The sequence below is a fragment of the Triturus cristatus genome, chromosome 8, assembly GCF_964204655.1.
Source record: "Triturus cristatus chromosome 8, aTriCri1.1, whole genome shotgun sequence".
NCBI lineage: Eukaryota > Metazoa > Chordata > Amphibia > Caudata > Salamandridae > Triturus > Triturus cristatus.
In genome coordinates, this window is record NC_140591.1 from 355,686,496 (window position 1) to 355,704,431 (window position 17,936).

At 48.0% G+C, this 17,936-nt stretch overlaps 1 protein-coding gene across 2 annotated transcripts in view; it reads left to right on the forward strand.

Moving 5' to 3' along the window:
• The window catches only part of PDS5B (PDS5 cohesin associated factor B), an 802,561-nt gene that overhangs the window by 290,383 nt on the left and 494,242 nt on the right, over window positions 1–17,936 (forward strand). For both annotated transcript variants that reach the window (XM_085621687.1, XM_085621686.1), the window contains exons 14-15: window positions 6,803–6,884; window positions 14,188–14,236. In XM_085621687.1, the coding sequence (XP_085477813.1) occupies window positions 6,803–6,884; window positions 14,188–14,236 (131 nt within the window). The remainder of the gene's footprint in view (window positions 1–6,802; window positions 6,885–14,187; window positions 14,237–17,936) is intronic.

A 17,936-nucleotide genomic window follows, 5' to 3' on the forward strand; every position in this document is an offset into this window, starting at 1 on the left:
CACAGATATGAATGTCAGCAGCCCTACATGCCAAGAACAGATGCATACTGGTAAGTAGCATATTCATTCCCTTGCATGACATCTGTCAGGCAGCTACGTGGGCCTCGATGCACACCTTTACCAAGAATTACTGCCTGGAGAGACAGCTTCTTTGGCCGTTCTGTTCTCCAGGATTTTCTGGTGTGATCTTGGTTCGCAGACCCACCACCGGGGTTGGTATTGCTGGGGAATGAAAAATTTCCTAGCTAACGTAACGGAAAGTTTCAATTCTATTAAGGACTCGGAGGCGAGGATTATGATTATGCTCTATCTTTCTTTAATTCCAGTAGCAGCACTTCAAAGTTCACAAAAAAACCCACTGTTGCCATGAACCATAGGGAACATAACACAGAAACAATAGAGTGTCCATGGGCAGCTAGACCGACATCCATGCACCAATCACAGGGCTCCTGGGGGTATGTAGTCCTCTGTTGCTATCCATTCCTCCTCTTTCGATGCTGCAGGCCAGCCAGTTCCAGATCCTTACGAATCCTGTTTGCCAGAATCGCCTGCGGAAGTAAAGGACAGCGTAAGCGAGAATCTTGGCTAAGGCTTAGCTCTGCAAGGAAGGAATTTCGGTACAGACATTCAATAGGTACAAGCAAAACTGCCAATCCAAAGAAGACCTGTTACTTACCCCAGTACGAGGGAGGGAAAGGTATCCGTAGAATTGATACCCTGGGCGGGATAATCCTCGCCTCCGAGTCCTTAATAGAATTGAAACTTTCCGTTACGTTAGCTAGGAAATTTTTCATTCTATGTCAGGACCGGAGGCGAGGATTATGCTCGTTTAAAGCTTGCTCACCACCAAATGTGCCATATCCAGCACCGGTTTGAACTAAAACCGTTTAAAGGTGGAGTCCGAAGACCAATCTGCCGCATTGAGAATGTCTTCTAGACGAGCTCCCAGGGTAAACGCCTTAGAGGCCATTGCCCCTCTAGTCGAATGGGCCCCAAAAACACGGAGGTCAATGCCTGCCTCCTGCATCACCCAACGTACCCAACGAGCGATCGTGGGGGAGGAGACCGCCTTGTGCGGTTTCTTCAATGCGATGAGCAACTGTCGCTCTCCAGGAGGGCGAAACTCGTCCGACATCTCCTCATAGGCCTTAAGGCAGGACACCACACAGAGCTTAGGAGCGTCCGGAAAAGCAGGGTAGGACACAGAGGTGGTACCGCACTTCGTCCGCCTCCGGATAGTGAATGTAACCCCAAAGGGAGTGAAGATCCTGCCGGAGACATCCAACGCTCGCACATCTGAAACCCTTCTGCAAGATATCAGACAAAGAAGCATAGCCAGTTTGGCAGACAGCTCTTTTCGGGATAAATATTGGTTTGGTTGCCAAGACAAGAAAAGGTTTAGGACCTGGTTCACGTCCCAAAGGTGGGAGTAACGAGGCTCCGGTGGCAACGAAAGGCGGATGCCTCGAAGCAGGCGACAGACCCAAGGATGCTCGCCCACCGGGGAGCCCTCCACTAAGGAGTGGCCAGCCGAAATGGCAGAGCGAAAGGTATTGATGGTTCTGTACGCCAAACCGTCCTCAGCCAAAGCGGCTAGAAAATTCACAACGGCAATCCGATCCGCTGCCACGGGATCGAGATCCCGGCGCATACACCAACGCACCCATCGCCTCCAAGAGGATCGGTATCTCTTGACCGTACCGTTGGCCCAAGCCTTTGACATGAGCTTCTCAGCTGCTCCCGAAAGGCCCGGGATCTCCCATCGTCCCCGGTAATCCGCCAAGCCATCAGGGCCAGGGACCCCTGCGCTACGAGGGGGTGAGGAATCCCGTCGGGATCCAGGAGAAGAGTCGGGAAGCGGGGTAGTAGGATTGGAAAATCCCAAGAAAGTTCCAGAAGAACTGGAAACCAAACTTGAGATCTCCAAATCGGGGATATTAACACAATGTCCGCTCCCTGGCGACGCACCTGCGCCGAAACTCTCGTCAGCATGGCAAACGGGGGAAAGGCATAACCCGTCTCCTCCCTCCAGTCCTGGAGAAAGGCATCCGTGCTCGTTGCTAGAGGATCCGGTCGCCAACTGAAGAACCGGGGCAGTTGATGATCTAGGCGGGAAGCGAACAGATCCACTGAAAACGGGCCCCAGATGCTCTGGAGGTCCGCAAATACTCCCGGATGAAGTTTCCACAGGCTCACGTCTTGAACATGCCGTGAATGGTAATCCGCCACCTGGTTGCTGCGGCCTGGAAGGTATTCCGCTGTGACGGAAACATGATGATCGAGGCAATACTGCCAAAAATTCGCTGCCAGGTCGGAGAGAGCGCGGGACCGAGTCCCCCCCAGGTGGTTGATGTAACGCACCGCGGACACGTTGTCCATCCGGAGAAGGACGCAGGAACGGACCGAATCCTTGGTCCAGCACTTGATCGCAAAGGATCCCGCTAACAGTTCCAGACAGTTGATGTGGAGCTGCTGTTCTTGTGGTGACCACACACCTCCGGTAGCATACTCGCCACATCGTGCGCCCCATCCGGACCTGCTGGCGTCGGACTCGATAACAATATCGGGCGCGGAACCGAAGATTGCCCGCCCATTCCAGGCTTCCATATTGGCGAGCCACCACTGCAACTCTTCCATGGCTTCGGCCAAAAGGGTGACTTTCTGGGAATACGAGAGGCCTCTGCGAAGGTGCCTGGCCTTGAGGCGTTGTAAAGCCCTGTAGTGCAACGGGCCCGGAAAAATTGCCTGTATGGAGGCTGAAAGAAGACCGACTATCCGAGCCAGTTGGCGCAAGGAGAGACGCAACTGCGCAAGAGACCGTCGGATCTCGTGCCGGATCTTGGTCATTTTCCGAGAAGGCAGGCCGAGGGTGGCCGCCACCGAGTCGATCACGAAACCTAGGAACGTCACTTGTTGGGCCGGAACCAGGACCGACTTTGCTTCGTTGATAACGAAGCCCAAATTCTGAAGGAGATCCACCGCCGTTTGAAGGTGGTCCGCCAAAACCCGAGGACATTGGGCCATGATCAGGATGTCGTCCAGGTAGACTATCATGCGCATTCCGGACGCCCTCAAGCGCTCGATTGCGGGCCGAAGGACCTTGGTGAAACACCAAGGGGCGGAGGACAGACCGAACGGGAGGGTGGTGAACTCGTACACCATGTCCCGCCACCGGAACTGCAAAAATCTCCGATGGGGAGGAAAAATCGGAATCGCCAGATAGGCGTCCTTGAGGTCCAGACGCGCCATCCAATCGCCGGGTCTGAGAAGATCGCGCAAGAGATGGATGCCCTCCATCTTGAAGTGGCGGTAAACCAGCCACTCGTTGAACTCTCTCAGATTGATAACCGGACGTTGTGTCCCGTCGGCCTTGTCGACCAGGAAAATATTGCTGAGGAAACCTCTGGAATGAGGTCGGGCCTCGACGATAGCTTGTTTGTCCAGTAACGCGGAGACCTCTAAATCGATCAGTGCCATGTCGGCGGCTGAAAAGGAGAGGGGGCGAGGAGGAACCGACTGATAGGGTTCCCCATGGAACTCTATATGGAACCCTTGTACTGTCTGTAGCACCCACGCGTCCCCCGTGACAGAAGTCCAGGCCTGGAAAAAATGCGCCAGACGGCCCCCCACCTTTAGACGGGAAGAAGGGAGAACACTCACCGGACGAGTTGGAGGCTCCACTGCCTCGACCGCCTCTGCCTTTTCCTCTGCGACCTCTAGTCGGGTAGAAGTTTCCAAATCTGGCTTGATCTTGGTAGTTGCCATTACCGGAGCCTTGCCCTCTGCCCTGCCTAGGACGGCCGGACGAGCGGTCCCTGCCTCGTCCGGCCCCCCGGAAAACACGGGGGTGGAAAACTTTGCGAATGGTAGTTTGGGCTCTGTCTAGGGAAGTGAAAGTGTTTACGAATTTACCCAATTCCTTGATAAAGGGTTCTCCGAAAAGGCCTCCCTGGGCTACGGAGCCCGCCTCGGAATCTGCGAGGTCGCCAAGCTTGGGATCTACCTTGATTAGCAAGCTTCGTCGTCGTTCCGTAGAGAGTGCGCAATTGGCGTTTCCCAGGAACACTACCAAGCGCTGAGCCCAAGCAGAGAGGGTATCAGGCGAAATCAGAGAGCCAGATTCCTTGGCCTCTTCGGCCATATCCAAAATCTTAGTGGCAGGGCCAAGTATATCCAGAAGCTTATCCTGGCAAGCTCGCCAGGATCTGTCAATACCTCGTTTGGGGTCCTTGACAAACTTCTGTAAAAAAGTCGCCATACGGGGATCGATCTCTGGAGTAGCAGCCACTTTGCCCTCTAGAGAAGGCCGGGGGCATTCTGCCCTAAGACAGCTCCTGGCCGAGGCCTCTAAAGGCCGGCGAATTCTGCTGGCGACATATTGGGCGACCTTCTCAGAGGGAGCCCAGTCTGAGGAGCGGGGATGCAAAATGTCATCAGGGTCAAACATGTCAGCGCAGAGGTTCTGCGTCTCACTAGTTGGGTCGGGAGGGGACGGCCGCCAGGGACGGGATGGGCCGGCCTCGCCGTCCGTATCGTTCGCCAAATCCCCTGATGGAGTGGGAATCGCTGGAGCAGGATTGCTCGCTAAGAACGCCTGCTTAAGGCGAGCGAAGGCGTCTATGTCCACCCCAGAGTCTTTAGGCCGTTTGGCAGAAGGTGGTTGAGAGTCAGCAAGAACACCCCCCGAATTGGGGGAGGGAGGGGGAAGGTTCTGTGCCCTGGCTAGCGCCTGCTCTATTCTGCGGGAAAGGCGATCTTCCAAGGGCCCCATGGCCTGCTCCACCGCCTTGTGGATAGAGTCATCCACCGCGTCATAAAAATCCTCGTCCCATTGTAGGGCTGTAAGGGGGTCCTCCTCCCACTGACCGTCCTGCTGGTAAGCCTCGTCGTCATACAATTCCATTGCAGGTGAGGGCTCCAAACAGGTAAGTGGGGCAGAGAGGGTAACCTCTGAGTTAAGGGGGGCTGGGTGTCAGCCTGAGTGAGGTGCGGGCAGTGCTCGCGTGAAGAAGGGTACAGAGACCCGGGATCCTTAGCCCTGGTGCAATAATCAAAATATAGGGCACCCTGCCAACAGTATAGGGATCTCTACAGACTCCTCAGAGCGTTGCTTTGGCCTAAGAATACCGACCTCACCCCTAAAGCGATTGAAATCGCCAAATAGTTATGTCCTCCAGAAAATGGGACAGCTGCCTAATGGCAGATACAGACTCGCTTTCCTGCGAGCGTTCAAATTGATAGGGGAGGCGTTTAAAACTCTGCCTCAGGGCAGGAAAACAGGCCACACACGGGCGTCCGGCAGGGCAGGCTCCGCGACGAAGTGTCTGAGGCATTGACGAGAAACGCGCGAAGAATGCGCGGAATGCCAGACGCTTCGTCGCCGAGGCGCGCTAGGCGCCCTCTAGCGGCAGGAGGTGCGCCGCGAGCCTGGGCACCACAGAACTCGGCCGTTAGGGAGAGAAACGCTCCCACGGCCAGGCGAGGGATGACCGAGTAGCGGCTCCCTCGCAAACCTGACGAAAAACGGAAAATCTTTACACGTTGAATAATAAAACCATCAAAGCGCCACAAACGCATCGGTTACAAATCAAAGCGGAACCTGACAAGAACAATCAAGGCTAGCGCGCGAAGCGCTCTCTATGCATTTCACTAAAATATGTCATAAAAACATTCCACTTTAAAACATTTCACTTTTAACAAACATTTTACTTTTAAAACAAGTGCCCCAAACAAAGTTATAAGGGGGAAGTTGAGGAAACACTTATCTGAGGCTGCAGCATTAAAGAAAGAGGAGGAATGGATAGCAACAGAGGACTACATACCCCCAGGAGCCCTGTGATTGGTGCATGGATGTCGGTCTAGCTGCCCATGGACACTCTATTGTTTCTGTGTTATGTTCCCTATGGTTCATGGGAACAGTGGTTTTTTTTGTGAACTTTGAAGTGCTGCTACTGGAATTAAAGAAAGATAGAGCATAATCCTAATCCTCGCCTCCGGTCCTGACATAGAATCTATTTTAAGGTAAGGATTATATCACTACGTGTTTCTTTCAGATGCACAAGTTACTTACCTTCGGTAACGATATATCTGTAAGAAACATTAGTAGTGATAGATTCCTTAACGCCCCACCCATCCTCCCCATTCTGCGAACTGATTTCTATGGTTAAGGTCATCCCTTTCAGGGCCCTAGCTTCATGGCACTAGTGGTCAGTTTCTTGCATGGCTCTGCGTTTCTGGCGTGGAAAGTCGTGTACAGAACTGATGTCAACGCGCGTGGGCGCGTCTAAGTAGCTCCAGCGACGTCATCCCGGTGCCAGCGACGCACGTGGAGCCGCACGACTACGCCTACCGAGGCGCAGGGATACTGCTGACGAAAACTTTCCGGATCCAGTCTGACGCTTGGGGGTAATTCTAAGGTGAGGAATCTATCACTACGTGTTTCTTTCAGATATATAAAACAAATTCCACTGCCACAGCTTGTACAAACTAATACAACTTATGCACTATTTAGTATAGAACTGTTAGTCATCTGAGTGCACTGCTGTAGTAAATTATACAACAAGAAAATTTAACAGAATCTATCACTACTAATGTTTCTTACAGATATATTGTTATTGAAGGTAAGTAACTTGTGCTGCTTACATATATTTTTTAAATATTACTTTAAAGCGTGTTCTATTTACATCAAGCTGCTACATGCAAAACATTTAAATCACGCTTACTAAACTACTCTGAAAAGGAAGTTTTCATGCCTAAAACAGTGAATAATTATGTTAATCTAAGAACAGTTTTTTCCTCACAGAGCATTGAATGAAATGTGGAAATGTCAAAACATGCTGCGGCATCATGTAAAGGACATGCTGGATCTAATTAAACAGCCCAAAGTAAGTGTGTTAGTGATTCACTTATGACAAAACTGCCATTTTGTAGAAACCCTTCACCCTTCGTTGGTGACACTGTCCTAGAAAAAAGAAACAACTTTTAGTTTTTGAAGCCCTTGATTTTTTTTTTGGGGGGGGGGGGAGGATTTGTTTTCTCTCACCCCCCTCCCCCCCCCCCCCCCCCCCCCCCCCCATGCACTAGAAGGGTTCTTCGGAGTTTTTTGTACTTGTCAAATTTAAGTATTACTTTAACAGATGTTTAAATATTAAAAGATTGCAGTGTTTATCAGGCTGTATGTATTCCTTTCATGTCTCAGTTTTAACTGTGTAGTTGCCGAAACAAATTGCTGTAATTCTGGATTAAATATTGATTGCAGAAATTCCCACACAAGCGTAGGTTTTGCCAGTGACCTTGCAATATCAGTATGAGAACTACTGAAAAACGTCTGCCTAATTTATCACCATATACAGCCTCAAAGGAACTAATCTCTTAGTATTGCAGAAAATGGTGCATTTAGGCTGGGTTTCTAACACCTGCCATTTTAATGCTTTCACTCACAGCAACTTAAATGATTATTTGTCCTTAAGCTAATATGGGAAGTAGCAAATTGATTTGAATATAAACTATTATCTATTTCTTTCTAATGATATCTGGATTTTGACCCTTGCATGTGAAAATATCACTCCACCTTTTTGGGTGGGAAGTATGGAAAAAGAGTTTGTAATTGCAGGTGGATTTAAATCAGGTTTTTGCAGTATGAATCTTTTCTTGATTCACATGCTGTGCATTATTCTGCCATCTAGTATGTTTTGGTTTTTTAATTTTGCTGTTGGGTATTGACGTACCTTACCATTTGGTGCTTAATCCATTCTCTCTTGATGTCATACGCCCTACCCGAAGTCTCCTTTCATGGTAGCCATTTCAAATTCCTTTTTTCCGCCGTTGGATCTGGAGGCAAGCTGAAGCTTCCAGTCATCGAAGGCAAGAAGAGAAAGAAAACGAGAAGTTGCTGAGAAAATATAAAAAATGGAGCAGATCATCGCTATAACAGAAGGAATAGAATCCTTTTCAGAGATTTCCACTGACTTCCACCGAAAAACCTGAAGTAAGTGTAACGTGCATTGAGCAAAAGACAGAAAAGGAAGAAGAATGCACAGATAGGGGCACTCCTTCTCTGTGTGAGATGGAGAATACACCTCTTAGTTGCTGCACAGAGTTCCACTACAAGTTTACACAGACGGACAACCACCAGGTGTGCAATACTTGCCTGGACGAGAGATCATAACGCCGATACTTGTGAGGTCTGCGCAGAATTCAATCAGAAGATACTGAGGGCACGAAAAAAGCAACACAAGCATGCTATGCTATGCCATGCAAGGCAGAAGGAAACCACATCACTGAGAGACCTTGGGTTATCAAGCAGGGAGGAGGATAATGCCGATGAAGGAGAGGGCTTGGAGGCCAAGAGAGATCATTGATGTCGAGTGGGAATGCATGAAGTCAAAGGAGACTCTGGTAACACTGAAAAAATTGGAGTGCTCAAGCTGAAAGCTTTGAACTCTAGACCAAAAAAAGATTGCCTTGGCGCAGAAATACGATCGAAGTTGATAGAAAAGCAAGAACTGAGCAGCATAGGCAACAGCAGCCGAATCTTTGACGCCAAATAAAGATTAACTACACTCGCTATCGAAGAACGTTCTCTTGAAATTAAGCAGAAAAAAAAGATGTCCGGAAACCGAAATGGCCACAGTCCTCCAAAAGGAGGATTTCGACACCTCCCTCCAGACGTTTTGAATACCGTTAAAGCCTTAGGTTGAAAGCGCCGAGGAGTATAAAGACTGGTGGGGGATCTGGAACCCCCAATGTTACCAGAGCCACAAGATGGGAAGGAACAAGAACTCATCTATGAAGAAAAGGGTCCAGAGTCACGGGGCCTGTTTCAGGACGTTGAAGGGTACGAAGGCGTTGAGAACCTATGGCTGAATCTTGAGACAAATTCACCCAAGGAAGGCGTGGACCTCTATCAGTCGAGGTCCTTGCAGATGACATCGTCATGTATAACCAACAGGTGAAAAAGGCGGTGTAGCGATATGAAGTTCACCTGGATGGAAATAAAATCGCAGACATGCTGTCTGCTGGAAACATTCCTACCCTCACAGTGAGAGTTAATTTGTGCCAATGCTTCCAAACATTTTGGGCCAGGGAAGAGAGGTCTTCAAAGAAGAAGCAACCTGCAGGCCACCGCCAACCTTAAGGAGACAGGTGGCTGCGAATCTCGGGGCTCAAGAATGAAGTTCGGGCCAACATTATCAATACCCCTTTCAATAGAGAACACCAGTTTGTAAATGCAGTAGATGACACTGCAGCAAATCAAAAAAGACAACAGCAAAGCTGATGGGGGCCCTACGAACAGGAAGAGGAGTTTTTTAAACCGTCGCAACCCATCACATTTCCCAATTGACCGGCCAGGCACAAACACTGACACAACAGTGGCAATTTCAGGCGCCACAGAGACAGTGCTTTCGTGGGCGAGCAAGAGGCAAAGGCCTGCCCTCAAGAAGGGGGGGAACAACAAACCAGTAACTCACTAAATCTGATCTCTCTTCCACACACAACACCTGTAGGTGGATGAATAAATAGAAGGCTTTCTCCTGGAGTGAAGCAAGTTCTCATCGGGACAAATGGATTCTCAACATCATCCAACACGGCTATTGCATAGAACTGGAAAAACACCCACCAACTCGGGGTTCACAACACCCACACAGAGGAAGAAAAGACCTATCTACAATAGCAATCAAAAGAACTGCTACAAAAACAAGCAAGAGAAAAGGTGCCCCTAAAAGACCAACTCATCAAACTTCCTGATACCGAAACCAGACAAGTCACTACGGCCGATACTAGACCTCTGCTTCCTAAATAAGTTCATAAGCATACTAAAGTTAAAAATGACAACTCTACAGGAGGTTATCCCTCAACCCCTGCAAAGGATTATGTGGCAAACATAGACTTGGGATGCCCATCTTCATATTCAAATGAATCGCAGGCATAAAAAGTTCCGGCGCTTCATTCTAGACAAAACAGACTACCAATTCAGAGTGCTGTTCTTTTGGCATAAAATCGGCTCCCAGAGTATTCACCAAGTGCCTGGCATCTGTTGCCGCTCACCTGAGAAGAAAGGGGAGATATGTGTACCCCTAAATAGAGGACTGGCTGGTGAGTGCGCGTTCCGCACACAAGTGCAGAGACAGCATAAGATCAGTGATGTCGACACTCCACAAATTGTGGTTCAAGATAAACATGTAGAATCTTCTCCCACTCCAGAATGGGAGAAGCTCTTCTGGGGAGTGAAAATAAACACAGTAATAGCAAAAGTATTTCCATGTGAGAGAAGAGTCCCTGCTATAACACAAGAAGCTCTCCGTTACCAGGATGGTCAGTCTCTGACCGTGTCGACTGTGGGGAAATTGCTAGGAATGATGGCTTCCTGCATACCACTAATAATAGCACATGCGAAGTTACACATGAGACCAATCCAAGGATGGGTCCGAAGCCAATGGTCACAGGCAACGCGGGCTGTTAAGATGTAGTGGTTGTCGCACAGAGAGTGCAGAAGGAAATGAAGCGGTGGACAAGGACGAATGTAGCAGCAGGAATACCTTTAATGGCAGCAGCCCCAACAGAGAACATCACCACGGATGCCTCATGGGATTAGGAGCTCATAGGAAGTAGCTCAATATCACGGGGGAATGGAAGCCACAGGAAGCAGTAAAACACATCTACTGCAATTAAGGTCAGTGTTTCTAGCCTTGAATGCCTTTCAGAAGCAACTGTGGAACAAATCAATACAAACAGACAATACAACAACAATGTACTACCTCAACAAGCAAAGGGGAACAAAATCATTTTCCCTCTCAAGACTAGACAGATAATCATAACAGTGATACATCTTCCAGGAGTAGACAACGTGGAAGCAGACAAACTGAACATAAGAAATAGACCTCTTTGCAACGCCAGAAAATCCAAAATGACAGAACTTTGCATCCCCGACACCCATACCCCCACTCCCTAGGGAATGCTCCGTCGATAGACTGGTCAGGGAAATTTGCATACACATTTACCCCAATCCCACTACTCTCATTGGTGATCAGCAAGTGCAGGCGGTCGCAGATGACACTCGTACTCCTTGGTCCCGAGTGGGCCAGATAAACTTGGTACTCGGATCTGATAGAGATGGCACACAACGTATGGAAACTGTCAGTTTCACAAGAACTACTTTCCATGCAAGGAGGGAGGTTCTTCACCCAGAAACAAACACACCAATGGCATGTCTCCTGAAGACATAGAATTTGGTCATCTGAGACTGCCAGAGAAAGCAATGGCTGTCCTCAGGGAAGCAAGAAGACCAAGAACTAGGAAATGTTCCACAGCCAAATCAGAAAGATGCACACTATGGTGCCCTAGATCTGCCTTGTTTCAGAACAGAACATGTGAAACTACAGTCATCCTATACCTTCAACATCTATTAGAGAAAAACCTAACTTATATGTCATTAAAAGTAAATCTAGCAGTGATAGTGGCCTACACATGGGGATGTATTGGGAGAAGCTTTTTCACCACCCCAGTGATCAAAAGGCTTCTGGAGGGGGCAAAAAGAATAGCGCCACCAAGGAGTGCGCCCACACCCCGTGGAACCTTAACGTGGTACTGACACAATTGATTAAGGAACCATTCAAACAACTCCACAGTGGCACCCTGAAATTCATCATGCTAAAAACCGCGTTCCTAGTTGCCATGACGTTGCTCTACAGGGTAACGGAGCTACAAGCACTCACCATAAATGTGATACACAAGCACAGAAGCACTCAAGGTCATATCCCTCTTCCAAATTAACCAAGATATCCAGATATTTCGTTTTTTTCCAAGAGCTAAAGACTCAAGCAGAAAGAGCATTACACACACTGGACGCTCGCAGGCGAAGGCAAAGTCGATCAGGAAAGACAAACAACTCTTTGTATCATTTACAGACAACAACAAAGGAGAACCAGTTACCAAAAACAGCATCGCAAGGTGGATAACTTAGACAATTCAAAGGTGTTGCAAGAGAACTGCCATATAGATAAAGATGAAACCAAGAGCCCATCCGACAAGAAAGAAAGGAGCTACAATAGCCTTCCTGGGCAAAGCTTCAATTAACGATGTGTATGGCAGCCACATGGTCATCAGTACACACGTTCACAAAACACAAGTGCATTGACATACAGGTGAAAAGATAAGCACAAGTGGGACATAGAGTACTTAAGCATCTGTTTACAAGCACAACCTCACCTCCAGCCCAACCACCGCAATGAAAAAAATGCTGCAAAGTCCATGCACAGCAGGTGAACCCAGAAAAGATTCACGCTGCAAAGCAAAATGGTTACTTACCTGTAGGAGTAGTTTTGCAGCTTGAAAAAGTTTCTGGATTCACCTGTGACCCACCCACCTCCCCAGGAAGTGAGGTGAGACAAGTAAACAGGGAACATGTCCAAAGAGAGTACAGAAAAAAGGAAATGCACAACTGTAAATAAACAACATCAAAAAAATCATAAGATCACTCCCACAAAAGCAGACTTCCGGGGGCGGGGCGTCTGAAGTCAGGAAAGGCTGGACTAAGCACCAAATAATGAGGTATGTAGACGCCCACCAGAAAAAAAGTCAGTAGATCTGCTGCTATGTCACAGAGAGCCTCAGATTGCACTAGGACAAGTTGCAGGTTCGATTCTGAAGTCAACCACCTCTGGGAGCAAGATCGAGAGGAATGAAAATACCCTTGTACCTACTCAAGAGTTCGAGAGTGGTGGGAAGGAGCAGAGTCTGGCTTTGATTTTTGTGTTTTGTTCAGCTTACCCTAATATTTGGAGTGCAACATTGACTGACCTCTGGATTGACTCCGCACATTCTTGGGCCCGGAATAGGAAGGAGAGTGAACTTTGGACTTGGACCGATCTTGACGAGGAGTCTTCCAGTGCTTTGTAGCCCACAACTTTGCGGTCCCATATGGCCTTCGGTTTCATCGATGCACAATCACTACAAGCCTTAGTCGTGGCTCGACACCAAGGCCCAGAGGCAAATCTGATGGGAGGCATCTGTCACAGCCATTGTTTGCAAAACTCCCTCCAATGATTACATCTTATAGTTTTGCACAATGGAAACACATTTATTGAGGTAAGAGTGTCTATGTAAGAGACAAGAAGCTCCGGATCTGGGCCTGGTGATGCAGAAAGAAGGGAACTGATGTCAGCGCACCGAAGTGGCATTGATAAGACTGCGCACGTAACTTCTGAAGCGGAATTTAGTCGGGTGCAGAGCCACATGTCACCACCTACCAATACAGTTATTTCTGACAGAAGTTTTTCAAATCCAGTTTGATGCCTGCGGAATATTCAAAAGTAGTGGAATCTGCGATTAAAGGTCTCTAACAGAACCCTAGATTAGCCTTACAATTTACAAAACTGATGCTAAAACTGTTTGGCAGTGGGTAAAAGACCCAGCGAGCATGCTCTCCATGATGCGCTCTAAAGTAGAATCCACTTTTATGCCTAACAGGTGTGAGCCATCCACAGGCTTATCCGTGACAAAGCCCGGGATATTTCTAAGGTAAGGAATCTGCAGCTAGATAGTCTCTTCCAGATAGGACCTTTTAGATGGGAAGCAAATTGTTTTTTCAAGTGGCTCCACTTTTTGGGCACAGAAATTATCCCAAAAAAAACTGATGTCAGCCCACCAGGTTGGCTCTTCTGAAAATACGTGACATCACTTCTAACGCAGTTGGTGTCTACACAGAAGCGATAGACACCACCTACCGGTACAGCTTGAGCCTCTACCAGATAAGGTGCTTCTGACAGTAAGTAACTTGTCTGATACCTAGGGAATATTCTAACGGGGAGTAGCTTGTGGTTAGATAGGGTAATCCACCAGAAACAGTGTTACCAAAGATAAGTAACTTGCTCATCATGCATGATATTGTGATTAGGTCAGCACTTTCACTGCTAGGTTATAGGTGTATGGTATGATCAGTCAATGAAGCATTGTGATATTATTCACTCAATTTTGTGTGTTAAGCAGGTTACTCTGTATAAAAGAAGTTTATATAACTGTTTCGCTGCACTTAAATGATTAATGTGTGCCTGTGAGGAAACTTCTCTGATTTATGGTGCTTGTCATTTCTTTGTCTATAGTTTCTTCTGGAATTCCTTTTCTTAAATCAACCTTATCAATCTTACATTTGAATTCGACTTTAGTGATATCTTTTATTGTGTTTTTCAGACAGATGGTGGCAGCAAAGCAATCTTCTCAAAAGTGATGGTGATAACAAGTGAGTAAACTTACTACTACTCATAGGTTTAATTCTAGGTTATGATCTTTAGTGAAGCTCAGTGCACAGTATCCTTATGATTCTCCATAAAGGACGAAGAGACTTAAGATGACTAGGTCAAACTGGCTGATCAGACCAGACACTTTAGTTTCCCTCAAGTAAATACTATACATTGCTGCTATTTACATCATTTTATGTGTTGGATATATGCAAGACCTCATTCCAGAAGAAGTTATTCAAATGGTCCTTGTTAGACCCGGCTTCCAGGGCACTCATGGGCTACGGTGCTCCAATCGCATCAACTGGAGTGTTCCCCACTGGTGTCTTGGGGCCTCAGTACTAGTGGACTCAAAATGGATTACCAAGTACTCCTCTCCGGCACCTGACACTTTCAGGGTAACAAGACAGAGCAGGCCATGGCTTACTCAAGGAGGTGAGGTGGGGTTAGACATTCAGAATACAGTGCACACCGTGCTACCAGCTGATAAACTCAATGTCCAGTCAGTGCTTTACTTTTTATAAACTAAAAGTACTTTAATACACACAAGATTATTATACGACACATAAAACTAGGATAAACAGTGAAAACCCAGATGTCTCTACAACCCTCTGGGCCAGAGTTCTGACCCCAAACAGTATTATAGTGCCTAGACGCCAAGCACTATAAAAACACAGTTAACATGAAAACACACAATTAGCATTGCATATTACAGACCATGTTTCACAGGGTTGCTTTCATTCGCTAGAGCCTTGATACCAATCTTTGGATTGAAAGGAAATAGTTTCAGCATATTATGTGAAGCCCAATGTTCTTGATCAGACCCATAACCCACACCCAAAGCACCAGAAGTGCCCTCCCATCCTGAGTGAGGACACTTCTCTAGTGGTGTCAGGGATCTGACCACAGGTGCCCGATGTCTTGGTACAGTTTACTGGAGTCCCACTAGTCCAGTAGCCACTGGCTAGCTGTTGGAGGGTAAGGCTGGACAGAGTGCCAGTTCACCCCGATACCCCCAGAGATCACAAAACAAGAAAGATGGGGGCCTGTTTCACTGGCCTTATTCCCAGCTACTGCTTGTACAGGCTTCCACAGCGCAGGGGAGGAGCTTAGAGGGGATTTGATCTCACCTTCAAGGACTAGAATCAAGCTTCCCCCTCTCTGGCTCCCTTGATGTGCTGCAAGCTTCCTTTCCACACCAGCTTCCTTGATGTGCCGCAAGCCTCCTTTCCACACCAACTCCCTTGATGTGCTGTAAGCTTCCTTCCCATGCCAGCTTCCTTGATGTGCTGCAAGCTTCCTTTCCACACCTTGGGCAGCTGTCTGTAATTTCCTTGTTCAAAAGCGCACGCTCCACAAGTCTCACAGAAACAGCTGGTCTTCTCCCATGCTGCTGATGTCCTGGATTCTCATTGAACTCTTGGCAGCAGACTCCATCTGTCATAGAGAAAACGTCCTTATGTACCAGACGCAGTGAGCAAGAGTATTATCTCTTGCCTTCACACTGCAGGTCGCTCCTGGCTACCTTCGGACGGACCTGGTGTGTCCGCCTCTTCAGTCATAAAGCCAGTCTTGAACAACAGCTGACCACTCAGGCCAGATTTTTATCACCTCTGATTGATAGGCTCATCCAATCAGAGGGTCTGCTACTTTTGCATTCGGAATACACCTCCAATCACAAACCATTCATGGCATGTTCAATGCATGGCTAAAGCCTGCACAGATGACCTACAGTCTTCCCTGGTACCAGCCTGTGCAATTCCCTAAGGAGGAATTTTAATTGATTCCGGACCAGGAGGCACTGACCAGTGGGGGAGGGTCCTCTTAGCAGAGTTAGTTCAGCTAAACCCAGATAAGAGCGGAGTGTCTACCCCAGCCCACCAGGCCTCTCCATGGAAATGGCGAGGGGCACGGGGGGAGCTGAGATGTCCAGCAGAACAGCTTGCATTCCTCACACTAGCTCAACTCACTATTCTTCCCCAGTACACCCAAGGGCTCACAAAATCACGTCCGGTAGACAAAGGCAAAATGTAAATGTGCAGATATTTATATAGCGCAAATCACCAACCGGTCTCTAAGCGCTTGCTTAGGGAACCCGTCCTGGTATTCCCCTGTGAGATAATCCAGCAGGGCATCCACAAGGTGAAAGCCAAGCATCCCGCCGCGAGGGGCCATTGTGGAGATTAAGCAAGCTATTGCCCAGAGTCGCAGAGTGTGAACCCATGAATCGAGTATGCACTGGAGCGAGAATTATCGAGTCCATGGACAATTTATGGACTCAAGACCCAGCCAAGCCGGGAATTGAACCCTGGTCCCGGGCTGACCTCTGCTTCCAGGTCTGCTTACTCTAACCAGTGAGCCACACTTCTCCGCAAAAGGACCACAGGCATGGCAGACTGCACAGACTTGGTCAGGAGGGTGGCTATTTACTCACCTGACTATAGATTTATTGCTGGCACCACTGTCAGTCTACCTCAGCCTGGGTAGAGAGGACAGTAGCCACTCTCTAAAAAATAGGGGCGCATTAGGCATGCCCCCTCGACCTCAGAGCCAAGCTCTAGGGTCTCAATCCATGTAAACAGGGAGACCCTCAGTGGTCATGTATGATTGTCATGCTCACTGAGGTAGGGATCTAGAAACCATACAGTAGCTTTTGAGGGACTTGCCTGGAGATTAGCATAAGGCAGGGGAAGCACTCTCTCCAGAGACATGCAGGAGACTTCCTGTCCCAACAGTCCTTATTCGTGTTTCTGATGGATACTTCAACCAGCAGATTCCTCACCTTCCAGGTATCAGACTGAATCCGTAAACTTGTCAATAGCTCTCCATGACGATAGGGGTGTTGGCAGCACTAGAAACAATGCCCTTGTGAAGTCATTGGAGCTTAAAAGCCCCTAACACCAGTTCCCTTTTTTTCCATACCATCAATGCGAATTTCAGAGCTTCAAATATTCTTTGGGAACCCTTTGAAGTTTGTCTAAATTGCTCTCAAATTTGTCAAAGATATCGCCCCAATCAGTCTGAGTTTTAGCTTGGCACTGACTGAGGGCAAATTTCCACCCCAGACCCACACATCATTTGCCTATAATGCTTTGGGTCAGAACACAATGGCAAGTCCTGGAGCTCTTGCCCGAGTATGCACCCAGAGCTATCAAGGAACCAAAGGGCAAGCCGTCCATGGCCTGGGCTTGGAACGAACATCAAACTAAAAGAAATTTGAAACCTAGATCGATAACCCTAGAGTCGCCACTTTCATCTAAGTCGTCCAATTGAAAATAGAAGAACTAGCGACATCGCAACTCTGAACAATGCTGCTCTTCTAAACATAGGTTGCCAAAGAGCCCCCCCACCCCTCCCGCTCTGCAAGACTCCTCTTCAGACCCAGAGCTTGTAGAACTACCCACGAGGACCCCAAGGCCTGCAAATCTATTGGACCCAGTGAAGACTCCAAATCTACTATCGCCTGCGGCACCAACACCAAGGTCTCAGCACTGTCAGTCTTTCCCTGAATTCGTTGGCACTAGAACAGATCAGGCGCTCTTACTCAATACAATGTTCGATGTTTTTTTTTCTTTTTCTCTGAGCCATCGTCTCCTTTAGAGCACCTTCTATTTCTATGGGTCCTATGCCTTTTGAACACTTCCTACACCTAACCCTGCTGCCCTATTTGCTCCATTCCTGCCACTGCTGCCGGTACTACTT